Raw genomic sequence first — 14,624 nt, forward strand, 5'->3', positions numbered from 1 at the left:
GGCCACAATAGTTTACAAAAGAACAGCAAGAGTCGAGTTTGGCCTGCGTGCTGTTGTCGGTTTCGTTTGGTTAGTCATACCATTATGCTATTTAAAATGTTTTCTTTATGTGATATGTCGTGATTCCCCTTGCTCCTCCCTTATTGTCTAAGCTCTCTTGGACAGCACAGCACATTTATCGTTTTAAGGATATAGAAATGCATAGTCGCATTAGCGAGCAGCGTGATATTTGATTAATCACAAAACAAAGCTCTCTTGCTGTTTTCTTATAGATTTAAGTTCAAACATTAGCTGCGTCTAATAATGAAAGACCTTGCATGTTTAACATTGAGTAATATTGTGTGATGTTAAAGGCTTTTTAATGACTTGAAAAATTTAATGCACATCTGGTTCTTTTGAAATCCCCCTTATTTAAATCAATGTTTTTATTTTCCAATCGTAAACTATTGTTTTACAAATTAGCAGAAAGTTTTATGTTTGTGATGTGAGTCTTGTGACTTGTCTTTAGCAAATAAGGATCTGACATTTAGAAGGTCTGCATCTACCCCTCTCTCCTTCCTGTGTTGAATCAATTTACTTGAATGATTCGCTTTTCTTTGTACTTTAAAATTTTCCTTTATGTTGCAAAAACACATGTTCTCTATCTCTTTCTGAAACCCTGACGTTTTCTATCGCCACCAACCATTTTATGAAGACTTTTAAATTGCATGTTTTCAACATAAGTACTACCTAGTTGTTAATTGATGACCTTGACATTAGATTTACTGAATACTCAGATATAGTATACATTTTTACCCAAAAAAGGATGTAAGTCAGTTTCGAGTTTTACTTTGAGTATTTTAGATTCTTCCGTTTTCACTTGAATTTAATTTGTACTTGCTGTTGGTGAGTGAAGAGTACACCATTTTTGATTTCCATTAGACGTGTTTTCACAAATATTTGTGGTAAGCCTAAAAGATGAATGAGCATATCTGTATCAGTCTGTCATCAGTCAAGTATAATTTTTGTCAACGCAGTATTTTGTTGTTGCGTCATTTAAATTCACTTGTTTTTGTGTGTGCGTGTGTGTATTGTGTACGTGTGTGTTTTTTTTTGTTGAACCTGTACAGTAGAGCTGGCTAAAACGTTTCTCTGGTGGGTTAATTTGCGCTTTGAAATTGTTAAAAGTTTATCGAGTTTGAAGCGAAGTCGATACAACGAAAACATCAGCAGTATTTTGCTTAACAATGCTTATCTTACCATTTGAATGTTTGTTCTTGTAACTAAAACCACAATATTTTTTCCCATGAAGCACGAACTATTTAACTTCGAACAACCAACTTAAATAATTGTGTGTGTTAACTGCTTCAACAACTACCACAATGAGACACGTCATCATCTCATCAAACCCAATGGTTTTTACTTGCCAACATCATGCACTTGGTAAACTTGCTGGTTGCATACGCCAAAATACGCACGTGGTTGTGTGTGAACTGTCGCCTCTATGCCCATTAGTCAACTTCAATAGTGGTGTAATGGCACATGTGTGTAAATGGTAACAAATCTCCTCTCAATATTCAGGCAAACTCAATGTTGTACTTGTGAATATTTTCTCGGACATTGTTTCATTTGATTGTGCTCGCTTTAGGATTGAGAGCTTTTTCTAACCATTTCTCACTGAATATGAAAAACGACAGATTAGTGGGAATAAATGTCTATCCCATGATCTATGTATTTAAGATTATTGTATTAGCTGATTATTGGTATTTGTATCCAAGGTAACGCTTGGAATAATGTTGCTCGAATAACTTGATATAGTAAGATAATTAGAGGTGTCTCTGACTTACTGAGAGATAGTAAACGTGCTGTTTGTTTACGATGGCAAGCATTTTTATGCGACGTATTTAATGAACTTTATACAGGTTTCATTGCAAGTTTTTGCATCCTTTAAATGAACGAAACGAATTGTGAAATAGAACATCATGAAGGTATTAAATTACTATCAGCCAGCATATACTTGCTTTGTCGTGAAGAAATATGTAATGAAATTTGTTGGTGTTCGTGTTATGAGAGTTTCTTATTTTTATACAATCTAGTTATTTTCATCAGTGCAGCGACGTTAGAAGACAGACTGTTGTATGACGATGTTTTTGTAAACTATTTCAATCTTTTCCTGCAATCAAAAGTAAGTTTCATTTCATCTTTGTACAAATGCGACATATTAAATACGTTATCAAAATTAAATACATAAGTTTCCACTTCTCTGTAGTAAAATAAATATTTCTCTTTATTTTAGTTTGTGTAATTGATTCTAGAATTAGTTACATTGTCTTAAACAAACTTAAATCAATCTTTATTATTAGTTATTTATGTTGCAATCATTATGTAAATTACAATTATCAATTTCTTAAAACTCTAACCATATTTCCCTGCATCCTTCAATATTTGACTTTTTAAGGCATTTGGAACTTCAATAAGATATGAAAAGCTTGATGGATACTACTTGGAGAGACTTCCAAGTGTTTCAGATGATTTGGTGTTTAAAGAGTTAGCAAATGAACAAGGAAAGATTTTTCAACAAAGTGCTATAACCCTGTGGGTTAAAGCCTACAGATTGCCTTTCTTTTTGAGGTAGTAGTTTGATGGCAATCTTGTTTTAACATGATAATGAGCAATGTGATCTATTACTTTTCAAAAACAAATGTATATGTTAAAAACCATGACCAGCAGACATTTTGAAAAATTTTTTTCCGGAATTTATTTTATACTAAATGTATATGTTATTTGGGTCAATATATACTATTTATTTACATTGGAGACTGGTTACTTTTTTAGAAGTCACTTATTCCTGGAGTATAAATTATGCAAATTGTTTCTGCGTAAACTCAGTAGCAGAAGTCGTGTAGAGCCCAGTTGTCTACAGTTGAGAGGTTACAGTCGTTTGACCACACCCCAACAACTACCAGACTTTTTTACAGATGACTGGAATGAAAATAGCCCAGTTGACTACACTAGTGAAATGTCATGGCCGACAAGAACACCTGGACAACATCATCATAGACCATTGGGTAGTGCTTCCAGTTTGCCACCAATGTTATTCATTGCCCTCCAGACAAAGTCAAAACCATTTGAAAGATGTCATGGCAGGGAAACACTTGCTAAGATTTATCAGGAAGGTGCAGATGAGAAATTACATGGTAAGTTATTGCTAAGTTGTGGTCTTGCCTTAGATGTAATTATAGTCATTGTGGTTGTTGGTTTTCTGACTTTGTGCATATCTTTTTGAATTGGTCAAACCTGACATAATTTACCTTTGTGACTTAAGCACTTGCATTCTCATTTTTCTTACTATTTTTAATCCTAACCCCTGTTCGGTTTTTGATCCATTAGCTTTGTAACAAGCCCATATTTTTAGATCTCGTGTAAAACCACCTCTCATGTTTCAGTGTTTTTTTTACCGTCTTGCTACGTACGTAAATACGTAAGCAAGTATTTTGGAAACAGAGATCTTCGATCTAAAATTTTCCTCACAACTTAAACGTTAACACGAGGGATTTTGTAACGACTTCTTTGCGCTTTGTAGAAAGATAGCGATTAAAATCGACTAATTGTGCCAAAAGTCAACAAATTAAGACGAAAAAACTCATTTTTGTGTATGTATGATGTCGATTGTTTTATTAGAGGGAGAAAAGAAGGACGAAATGCACGAACGATTAGCTGATATAAGAAGTGAAGGACCTTTTACTCCCGAGGAAATGGGTGAAAACAAAAAGAAACAAGTGCATCATAGGCGAACAAAAAGTGCCCCCGTGGACGGTAAATTTTAGATTTAATTTTCTCTACTAAATTTACTCGTCATTAATAATTATCAACACATCGTCAGATAGAAAAGCGTCGTCATTATTTTTCAAAGGAATAAGTATCAGGTTCAAAGAGATTGATCTCGATGAAAATGATGTGTTTTTCAAAAGTCATGACGAGATTGACAACGATGACAGCACTCTATGTTTTGGCAACGATTCTGAGGAATTGGAAAAAACTGAAGCTGAATTACAAAGTATCATCGACGAAACTAAACAAAACCTTCAAGAAATGAAAGAAGATGCCTTGAATTCTGTATGTATTTTTTTAAACCCATGAAAGAAATGAGCTTTTATAGAGTTTTCTTATCTCACAAGCTTGTTAGTTATTGCACAGGAGTCAGTTGTACAAAATCTCGATAGCGTTTGTTAATAACTAGGTTATCATTTTTTGATTGTTTGAAAATTCCTTTCAAGATATGTACAATTCAAATGGGAAAATCACTTGAAAGAAATGTTTTCTTCAACGATAACAATGTCTCATCTTTTAGTTTTTGTGAACAAAACACAATCACTTGTTTATTCAGCTTGACGAACGTTTTTTGGGCTACATGCAATCAAAACCAACTGACCCAACGTTATCTGAGCTTCTCCATTAGCTAATCAGTAGTCTATTGTCGGTAAGTACTGCAGCAACTGGTGTAAAACGTGAAAACTTATTGATATTTTAGCCTCGTGGAATGAGTGAGTTCAGAGAATTTCTTACCGGAACATGTGGCTTTCACTTGATTGATTTTTGGCTTGATATGGAGAAGTATAAACACATTGAAGAGTTGACTTTAGAAGATGGAAATACTTCACATATGCTTCGGATGAAAATGTTCAGGTAAAATAACTTTGGACGACGATAGCTTGCGTACCATGTTTGTGAGAGGTTGCTGTTGACGCGAAATTTCATGAAAATAGCGAAATCAATGTTTCCTTAAATTTATGTCATGTGACATGATTGTAGTTCAACTAATTACAACCATAGAAATTCTTTATTTTTTTAGAGAAATCAATGATAAATATAAGAATTGTTTATCAGGGGATGCTAAGGTAACTTTAAATCGAGCTTTCTCGTATTGCAAAGTTTTTTAGTTTTCATGACATTGCCCAAATCTTTTTGGCGTTGTCGTCTATATCCTGAAATATTTGATGACGTCTTTACAGAAAAAGATTCGAGAAGCCATTAAAAACGATGGTCCGAGCGGGAATATGTTTAATAGAATCCAGTATGACACGTTACGTAGACTTCGTTCGTACTGGATCCCGCGTTATTTGGTTCATCGAGAAAAGTTATACATGAATGGGTATTCATGATAGGTTTTATTTGTTTGTTCATCTTCTACATTTTAATGATTAAGTATATTTATTTGATACATTTTAACATAGTCAAGATCTTAGAACCAAAAAAATTAAATTTTGTTTGGACATCATAAATTTTAAGATGTCGTGAAAGTAGACTACAATCGAGACAATCGAATGGAGGTACATCAGCGCTTAATTTTCTTCCCAAAATCTCATTTGCTCGTTCCTTACCACCACGTGCTGAGTGGTGCGAAAAGTTGGCCAGACGCAGTTGTGATTGGTCGAAAAATTTAACTTTATCTAATGTCAAAGCAAATTTAAAAACGGACCTTAAAAGGTATGAAGACAATCTTATTTATCTGATTCTTGTGATATACAATTAATGTAAAATTTACACTGCTTAACAAAAGCAATATTGCTGAAGATAACACTTGATATTGTGAAATACCTGTGGATCTTGTGCATGTAAAATAATCGTCAACTCAAGTGATTTATCCTTTATCCTAGTTTAGGATAGATGTAATGCGTAGAGAAGTTAGACTTCAGTAAAATATTTAACATATTATTTTAGTGAAAGTTTTTGCATTTTGCAAAAAGGATTGTCGTATGAAAAAAGTGCTGGCTGGCCCTTCCATGCATTTTTGAAAAGGTACGTAGCTAAAACGACTTCTATATATATTCAGGGAAAGTGTTTTCCTGTATTTTGAGATTCCTGTATGTCTTTCACACAATCAAGCACGATTGACTGTCTTTAGAATGAACAAAAAAGAAGATTTAGTGAACCTAATGTTTTGGCAATCAGTTGAAGATTTGAGAAATGAAGAGCGTCGTGGCTGTGATCGTCATTTGCATCTTTGTAATGCTTGGAATATTGTGCAAAGATTTCTTTCCAAGGGTAAGCGAGAGCTATATTTCTGACCATGGTTATTATTGAACGTAATTTTTGCATGTTTTTAACGAACTAGGCGTTGAAATCCCCTTATAATCTTCATAGATTTTCATTGTCTTTTTTGAAGGAAACGAGTCCTCTTTAAATTTGAATGAGTTTGAAAGACGTAAAATCATCGAGAGGCTACGACAAACCTTTGAAGCTTCATCGGATATTTTTAAATTTTCTCAGGTATTTTTTACCTTGTATACCTATGCACACGTGTGGATTTTTTCACCCAACCAGAACTGATGTAAAAAGAATGAAATGTATTTGAAATTTGTGATTACACGTTACATGATTCTGTTAATTGGCAATCTTATATATATCTTAATGAAGTCTATAAAAAGGAATCATCTCGTTTACATTGATTTTTATATCCATCGCCCGTATTATAAAAGCTCACTCTGAGGCGTAACTATAGAACGTTAATTGGGGAGGAGGGTGCATATTCAATCATATTCCGTTTTGCCCTATTGATTTCTTTTGAAAGTGATTTGAATTTTCAAAGAAATCAGTAGGGCACAACTGAATATATGAATATACACCCCCCCCCCAATTAATGTTCTATAGTTACGCCTCAGTGCTCACTCATACTCTATGAGTGCGTCTCAGAAATCGTCCTCCCACTCATCAATGGAAAACTCATTTCTCCATCAATGGCAAGACTTTGGTTGAACATTTCAAAGCAAGCAATCTTTGAAGTGAAAATTACCATCTTTGAATAGCTGTGAGGTGATTTAGAAGCCCCGCACATTGAGCGTGAGCGAGATTTTTTGTCATATGGGCGTTTATCATTCATCTTTCGAAAATGTTCCTCTCGTAGACCTGTGCTCTTGAATCATTACAAAAACCATGGAAGGAATATTTACAAGATGAGATAATAGCGTTGAAGAAGTGAGTGTTTCAACCTAAGAAGTATAAAGGGTCGTGTGTGTATAATATTTCACTAGCATGCAAAGACATAATACTTTATTAGGTTCGTGAAGGTGTCTATTGGAGGGAGACCGACGCATTCAAAGAGCAACAGCAAACATGAATCTATCAATCAAAATTTGTTTTTCCCTGGAAAATGGTATCCTAGGTAAAAGTAACTGTTTTGACATCCTGAAAATATTATATTCTTAATTCAAAAGTTTTAAATAACAGGTATCCTGAATCCTCGCCTTCTGAAAGACAGCGTCGTCTTCACACGGCTATGACAATAGCGGAAAACATCGAGACAACCCGCATGAGCTTATCTTCCCCGCAGAAAACACCTTCAAAACGGGAAAAGAAGGAAAGTCGTGTGACTTCGATGACGACAGAGCCTCCCGGAAGTCAAGAAACAGACGTAAAATCGAAACTTAAGAAAGAAAAACAGCCAATACGTCCACTGAAGCAGCAATACAATGACGGTACTAAAGTTGAAGAAGCTCAAATAAAACCAGAGGAAAAACCATCGCTAGAGTTTCGAAATTTTGTCAATAACACAAAGTAAGGGATTTCATGTTGCCAAATGATCTTGAAAAGATATCCGGGGGTGTGTGGTTGATGCATATAGCAATGTTTAATAACTATGTATGCTTAGGGATCTTGCGTGATTTGAGACTCTGACAAATACAAATCTGTGAAGTAACAAGATGTATAGAAGATACATATAGGATATATTAGGGATATATTGGATATCATCGGGTAAACATTCTCTCCTGTAAAACCAATGAATGGAGCATGATTTCAGAAACTATGCCAATTTGTTGGAAGAGAAAGAAGATATCTTCAACAATTTTTAAATCAACATGACTTTCCTTATTCAATTTGTTTCACCCTTGTTTTAGGGTGATGTCATTGTTCAAACATTTCATTCAGAATACCGAAGGCAGACATGCTAGCAACGCTCTTTCAATGTATCTTGATATTGAGTTGTTCAAGTTGACTGGCACTAACAAAACGCAAAGATCAGAACGAGCTTCCCAAATCTATCGGTAAAAGTGTAGAATTTGTATCTCATAATCTTTATATACTTGTATCTGTTCAATGACATGGTCATCTTTATTTCTTAAATAGGGATTACATTGATCAGTCTTCCAGGAAGTAAGCTATTACTTTTTTCACTTATTATTTGACTATATAATTACGCATTATGAAGAGGCTGGACTGGAGAGTGCTTAAGTTCACAATTGAATGTACAATTGATATCTTGGTGAAGATATCGCAGTAGACATTGTAAGAACTAACAGTAAATGAAAATTTGAAGCTCCAAACAGCAGACTAGATGGACTTTTAAAAAATTAAATAAGCTTGTAAAATATAACATGAAATCATTCAGAATGATAACTATACGAATTTCTTTATGAAAAGTTATGTGTCCATTTTGAACATGGACCAATGAAGATGATTTTCGTTAAAACTTTTGTTTTTATCATCGTATTTCAGATGGGTAGATATTCCTACCGGTGATACATTTTTGACAAAAGATGAATGTCCTTCAACTGCTGTACTACAGAAAGCTCAAGATTGTCTCTTATTTGATATTGATGCAAGTTTCCAGGAGTTTTGCAAGGTTATTATTGTATATGTTTCAGCGAATCAGCGTCAGTGTAAGCGTTTAAAGTAATCTTTTCAATTATAATCTTTTAAAGCAATGTGAAAACCAGTGTGAGGTTTTTAAGCAATGTTTCAGCGTCAGTGACCTGAAAACATCAGATCAACTGATCATGCTGTATTTTTGCAGTCCAGCAAACTTTTTAAATCTTCATCTCATCATGATGGGAATGGAACAACAGCAAAAGTTGAAGCTAACAGCTTTGCTCTTTACTACAAACGTCGCCGAAATAAGTTCAAAGTGAGAGTTAAAAACATTGTATATTTATGAGCTGTTGTGTTTTTTTTTTCGTTCCTGAAGTCTGGAACTACGTAGTATTTGTTTCATCCCAGGGTCGTTTGCAACCGACGAAAGATGACAAAGAGAACTTTGTGAATGAGCTTCGTGAAACGTTTGGAGTTTTATCATCTAGACTTGAGCTGTTCAGACGATATCTGGACGGCAATGACGATGTAAAGGGAGAACATGTATCAAAGCTGGAGAACGGATTGTTCTTTTATTTAGAAGTTCAGAAGTTCAAAGTACGCTACTAGTTTTCATTGTAATGGTAATTTTTACAGTGAGTGTTTGCGATCAAAGTTGAGGGCCTGAGGCTAATGTAATGTACTCAAAACTACCTTACACTGCCTTATTAACACAAACTCAACTTATCAATGATAAATTGACGTGTTTCTCCAAGCGGTACTGCACCTCACTCATCTCATTTCTTACTCAGATATTTTCCTCCTTATAGGATCTATTTCTTTACATGGATGATGTGAGTACTTCAACCCATATTATACATTGAAATATTAACTTAATCTCTCGACCGAATCAGTTGCCATACATCATATATCGAGTCAGTTGCCATACATCATATATCGAGTTAGTTGCCATACATCATATATCGAGTTAGTTGCCATACATCATATATCGAGTTAGTTGTCATACATCATATATCGAGTTAGTTGCCATACATCATATATCGAGTTAGTTGCCATACATTATATATCGAGTTAGTTGCCATACATCATATATCGAGTTAGTTGCCATACATCATATATCGAGTTAGTTGTCATACATCATATATCGAGTTAGTTGCCATACATCATATATCGAGTTAGTTGCCATACATCATATATCGAGTTAGTTGCCATACATCATATATCGAGTTAGTTGCCATACATCATATATCGAGTTAGTTGCCATACATTATATATCGAGTTAGTTGCCATACATCATATATCGAGTTAGTTGCCATACATCATACATCGAGTTAGTTGCCATACATCATATATCGAGTTAGTTGCCATACATCATACATCGAGTTAGTTGCCATACATCATATATCGAGTTAGTTGCCATACATCATATATCCTCTGTCTTTGTGTACGGTTCCTGTGGTCAAATCGAACGTTATTTCTTTAATTTTTGTTTATATTCTCATCTTAATTTAATAATCTCTGATGTGAGGAACAAGCGCAGATCAACCTCTTATATTATAGACAACTTTGTTGAAAAAAGTCGATGCCATCGTGGATTGTTTTCTAGATTCTGCCACTCCACCCTCTGTTCAGGTAAATTGTCTTAATTTGTATTCAGGAAAGCTCTTTTTAGTCAGTATATATATGTCAGTTTGTGGTGTTGTGCATCTTTTCACTGCCCAGCTTCTGTTTATGAATCAGAAATAAAAAAATATACTGCTATATTCAGATTGATATCAGCACTGATCTGGCAGGCCGTACTGTACAAAAGGTACAATCTCTGCACGGAAGAAGCAAGTTATCACGTGATCAGCGGGATAGCTTGATATTTGACGAAGCCCAAAATGCTGTGCTAAAGGAGCTACTTCCGTTTTGGGCTGGTTTCACACGACAAGATGACGTTCATTTCACGGAAAAACACGGTGATCAATTGCCTCGTAAGTGCATGAACTTTTGTTATATTGCTGGTGGTTTGGTAATTTTTGGAAAGCACACCATTGGTTTGCCGTAAATTTAAACAAGTCAAAGTGATTTTTTCAATAGTTGCTGTGTTGTCTTCGAAATAATCAAAAGAGCATCAGGAATATTGCAACTAAGGTTTTTAAAAATGCATCTTTACAGCTTCCCGTCGTCAGGTGATCAATAAAAAACGTTTCTCGGCGTTTATGAAATTTCCTTTAAGGAAACGTCCTGTTAGTCTACGGAGTGTTCATCCGGGCGTTGGTCAATCAAAGAGAGAGTTGAATTACTCACTGGCTAATGGACTTGCTTGGAAGGTTAGTTTGCTTGTATAGTTAGTTCAACTGACGACATGGAGTTTGAAAATTTCCAACGTCAAAACGACAACGTTAAAAAACACAAAACATAGAGTACTTTCATAGAACCGCAAAAACTGTTCACAATGAAAGCGAAGGACATAGTTTTGATTAATGAAATTTGAAACATTTTGCTTTGTCTGTCAATTTGCTATTTCTAGTGTTGATAAAATGCTAAAGCTTTTTAACCATTAGTGATAGTGTTTTAAGCACTTTATTTTTGTATACTTAGGAAAATGTGTCAGATGAAGCTGGCAGCGTTTACTCATTGACTTTCAGAGGTAATATGACTTCTTGAAATGATCTTGTTTATTTCATTCCTTATATGTACTATATTATGTATATGAATAAGAAATTCTATCACAAGACAACCGAGTTCAATAATTATGAATTATGTTCTGTCAATTTTCTTTAAATTTCCTATCTAAAAAGATTTTTAGCTGCCAAATATTTTTTTCGGAAAATGGGGCGAATTTTCATTCATAAAATCAGCACACACTTGCACAAAAGGGACAAGTTACTTTCTCTAAACATTCTGTGAAAAACTAAAACTCTTCTCCACAAATTCACGAAATGGGCATAAGACGTCACATAATCGCATTACTGGTGAGCTTACATATTAAGATCATCGGCTTAATATTAAGATCATCGGCTTCTTTACATTCAATACTGTCAATAAATTGCATTTCCAACTTTTTTACTGTACATCATAGTTTAAGGGATAAAATTTCCCTTTTTTCAATCGATTTGGAGAAAGATACACGCGAAGGATGTTTTATCAGGTATTATAATCCTCGCATATAATCTTTTATATCTATAATCTGAGCGTCTTCTTGATTTGTTTACATATTTTCTGATTTTTATTGTACTTTGTACACATACTGAACGAGTGAGTTTTAATATAAAGCAAATGTAGAACACCTTGTAGAATACCTCCAGAAAAACCACCAAAAGTTCTGATGTGTAAATTTTGAAAATTTGTTGTTTCGTTGCGCATCCGTGAAATTTGCCTTGTAGGAAAAAATTATGAAGTAACTCAAACACATAGAGTTCAAGTCAAGTGTTGTTCCTATTAGCTTTCACTTTCACAACGCTGTTTTTTTAAGAGAAAAATAAATTGCGTTTGATGGCTTAAGAATTTGACGAAGAAAATCTGATATTTGATCGAATTTCGTAATAGCATATTCATACAAATGATAAAAACTCTAAGAAGATTGGTGCCAACAATCTCTAAGACTTCAAAGTAACATAGTTATTATATGACTTTCAGTTGATAGAATGGGGCAAGTACTATTTTTGTTAATTCTTCCAATCACAAAATACGCATGTTCATACAGTACAGGCAGATGAATAAATTGTAAAATAGACAAATCCTTTAAAATAACCCTTCATAACCACTATTCAACTGCTCCCTTTGACAGTCAATAAACAAGATTGTTTTGTTGCTAAGTAAAAATAAGTGAACATGATCGTTCCATTTGACATCACTGTTTAAGAATGGTTCTTGATGAATTTGTTTTTTTGATGCTTCTATTATCATGATGCCTAAATTTCATTTATTGTATGAATGATTAATGTATGTTTTTACTAATCATACATATATTTACACTCTAATAGAAAGGGTAGCTTGACCTTAAGGTATAAGCTACACATATATTAGATAAATGTTTGCAAATTAGAAATACATTAGTTTAAATTGTCAAGTTCACTTGTTTGCTAAAATATTTCAGCACACCATGTTTGAAGACATGAAGGGATTAATTTTTCATACTTTATTAATACAGTACTCATTCTTACAAGTTGAAAAGAAATATTTGTAATGCTAAAAAAATTTTATCCTGTTAAAGCTTGTGCTTTATTTTTTTTGGCTGAGATGTTTTTGGTGGATTTTTCCACACTTCAAGCGCTTCCTTTGGTATCTCATCTTTGAAGAGAACTTTGCTTGAAGATTTAGCCCAATTTCTATGTGTATCTCCTTTCATCCAATAATTGTGGACTTCGTCGTAGGTTAGGTTTATAATTTTTTCTGGATTTTTCACTTTTGAATTGGAGATTTTTATGATAGGTAATGGCTTTTGCCTTTCTGGTATCTTTCTGGCTTTTTTTGTCTTCCTTTTCGTAAAAGGCACAAATCAAGGCTTTTTCAATTGAGGCAGTGGCTGAAATAAACCTTGACGCCTCTCTTCTTCCACTGGCTACATGTTGCTCAACAGAACGCTTCCAGTCGGCACTGCCTGGTTTTGCTTTACACTTATTACCCGTACCAGTAATACCCACTTAAGCAATTTAATGTCTCGGTCGAAACATCTGTTACGTAATATTAATCAATTTTGATCATAAAAGGTATGTTTGCAAAAGGTATGTTCTATCTTGCTATTCAAATATTGCTGCGCTTTTAAGTTAACTTTCTTTTATATAGGCAACTTACGTATGGTCTCAAATTACCATTTAAAGTTATTGTGCAGGCGTGAATTTATACATCGAATATCCACATTTAGTATTCGAGACGTGTTTGGAAGTACTAGTTTTAGAGAAAAGAAGAACAGAGCGAAAGAAATTTACACCGCTAGGTTAGGATCAAACATGACAAACGAAACAGGAGACCCTATTACTTTTAATTCTCGTTCAAAGTTGCCATACTCCCAATTCTCAAATTTTTATGAAGCTGAAATTCGAATGTCTGAAGGTATATTTGCCTCTGTGGAACATTATTTTCAAGCAATGAAATTCGTCGACAAAGATCATAAAAGGTTTGAAGTTGAAGGTGATTTGGGAAGACAGAGGTATACTAAGGGAAAATGGAAGGAAACGATGTCTAAGGCTCGCTTTATAAAAACGGCAGGTGGAAAATCAGGCACAAAGAAATATAAATTACAGTTGAGAAAAGATGGATTAGAACGACGTCGAAATATCGAAAAAATGACCCAAGGTTTAAACGGTTTAACTTGTTTAGCTAAACAAAACTCGTCAGTTGAAAATATCGTAAGCAACTAAACTTTTCTAACTCTTATTTTGTGTTGCTTTCAAGGTCTGCGAAAGAAATTCGAGATGGACCCCTTTCGAAGTTTATTGTTAAAAACAGGAACGCGCAAACTGGTTCACATTCCCTTGCGAGGAAATATGGATTTTTGGACGGGGAAAATTGAGAAAGGTAGCGGTAAACTCGTTGGAGAAAATAAAATGGGTAAACTCTTGATGAAAGTACGAAATGAATTACGAAGCGCTGAAAATATATCATCATCTGAGAAAGAAGGAAGTGTATTCACTATAGACAAGAGTAAAGGTAAGAAGAAAGATGACGAAAATGTCTTGAGATTGAAAGGCAAATATGATGTTGAGAAAAATGATGTTGTACTGCCTAAAAAAGAACATGATTGCACGATAAAAAAGAGAAAAAGAGACGCGGAGGAGAGAGCTCGACTTCCAGCCAATCGTCGAATCCGAAAGAAACAAACTCTCCTTTTCAAACGGAAAAAACTGGATTCTCCTAAAAGAGAATTTTAAATGCGATAGTAAATTTCTATGGCGGCGTCAACAGATTCGTTATTTTATTACGAACAACAGCGAACTGTCAGAAAAAATATTAGAAATGTTGATTTCGCGCGATTATATCACGCTAAATATTCCTGAGTACTAGAAGCCTGTGAAATGTGTTCAATGGTATCGAATATTTAGGGGGCTATGATATATAATTTATAATTATAT

General features: G+C 34.3%; 1 protein-coding gene across 3 annotated transcripts; it reads left to right on the forward strand.

Annotated features, from left to right (window-relative positions):
• The first annotated feature begins 1,375 nt into the window (after window positions 1-1,375).
• LOC124453230 lies at window positions 1,376-11,290 on the forward strand. Of its 3 annotated transcripts, none has more exons than XM_047004001.1 (27): window positions 1,376-1,523; window positions 1,902-1,967; window positions 2,076-2,164; window positions 2,438-2,610; window positions 2,815-3,176; window positions 3,661-3,795; window positions 3,893-4,095; window positions 4,511-4,665; window positions 4,832-4,877; window positions 4,992-5,131; window positions 5,269-5,466; window positions 5,701-5,778; window positions 5,885-6,024; window positions 6,146-6,249; window positions 6,884-6,954; window positions 7,037-7,141; window positions 7,207-7,533; window positions 7,875-8,021; window positions 8,104-8,130; window positions 8,473-8,599; window positions 8,771-8,881; window positions 8,974-9,162; window positions 9,375-9,398; window positions 10,126-10,197; window positions 10,334-10,541; window positions 10,726-10,880; window positions 11,152-11,290. In XM_047004001.1, exons 2-27 carry the CDS (start codon window positions 1,931-1,933, stop codon window positions 11,215-11,217), a joined length of 3,489 nt encoding a protein of 1,162 aa, XP_046859957.1. In that variant the 5' UTR covers window positions 1,376-1,523; window positions 1,902-1,930; the 3' UTR covers window positions 11,218-11,290. The 3 variants fall into 3 exon arrangements, with proteins under 3 accessions (XP_046859957.1, XP_046859958.1, XP_046859956.1); XM_047004002.1 differs by having other exon boundaries at window positions 1,500-1,534; XM_047004000.1 differs by lacking the exon at window positions 1,376-1,523 and having other exon boundaries at window positions 1,771-1,967.
• Window positions 11,291-14,624: the final 3,334 nt, after the last annotated feature.

This window comes from Xenia sp. Carnegie-2017, unplaced genomic scaffold (assembly GCF_021976095.1).
Source record: "Xenia sp. Carnegie-2017 unplaced genomic scaffold, XeniaSp_v1 HiC_scaffold_25, whole genome shotgun sequence".
Classification (NCBI taxonomy): domain Eukaryota; kingdom Metazoa; phylum Cnidaria; class Anthozoa; order Malacalcyonacea; family Xeniidae; genus Xenia; species Xenia sp. Carnegie-2017.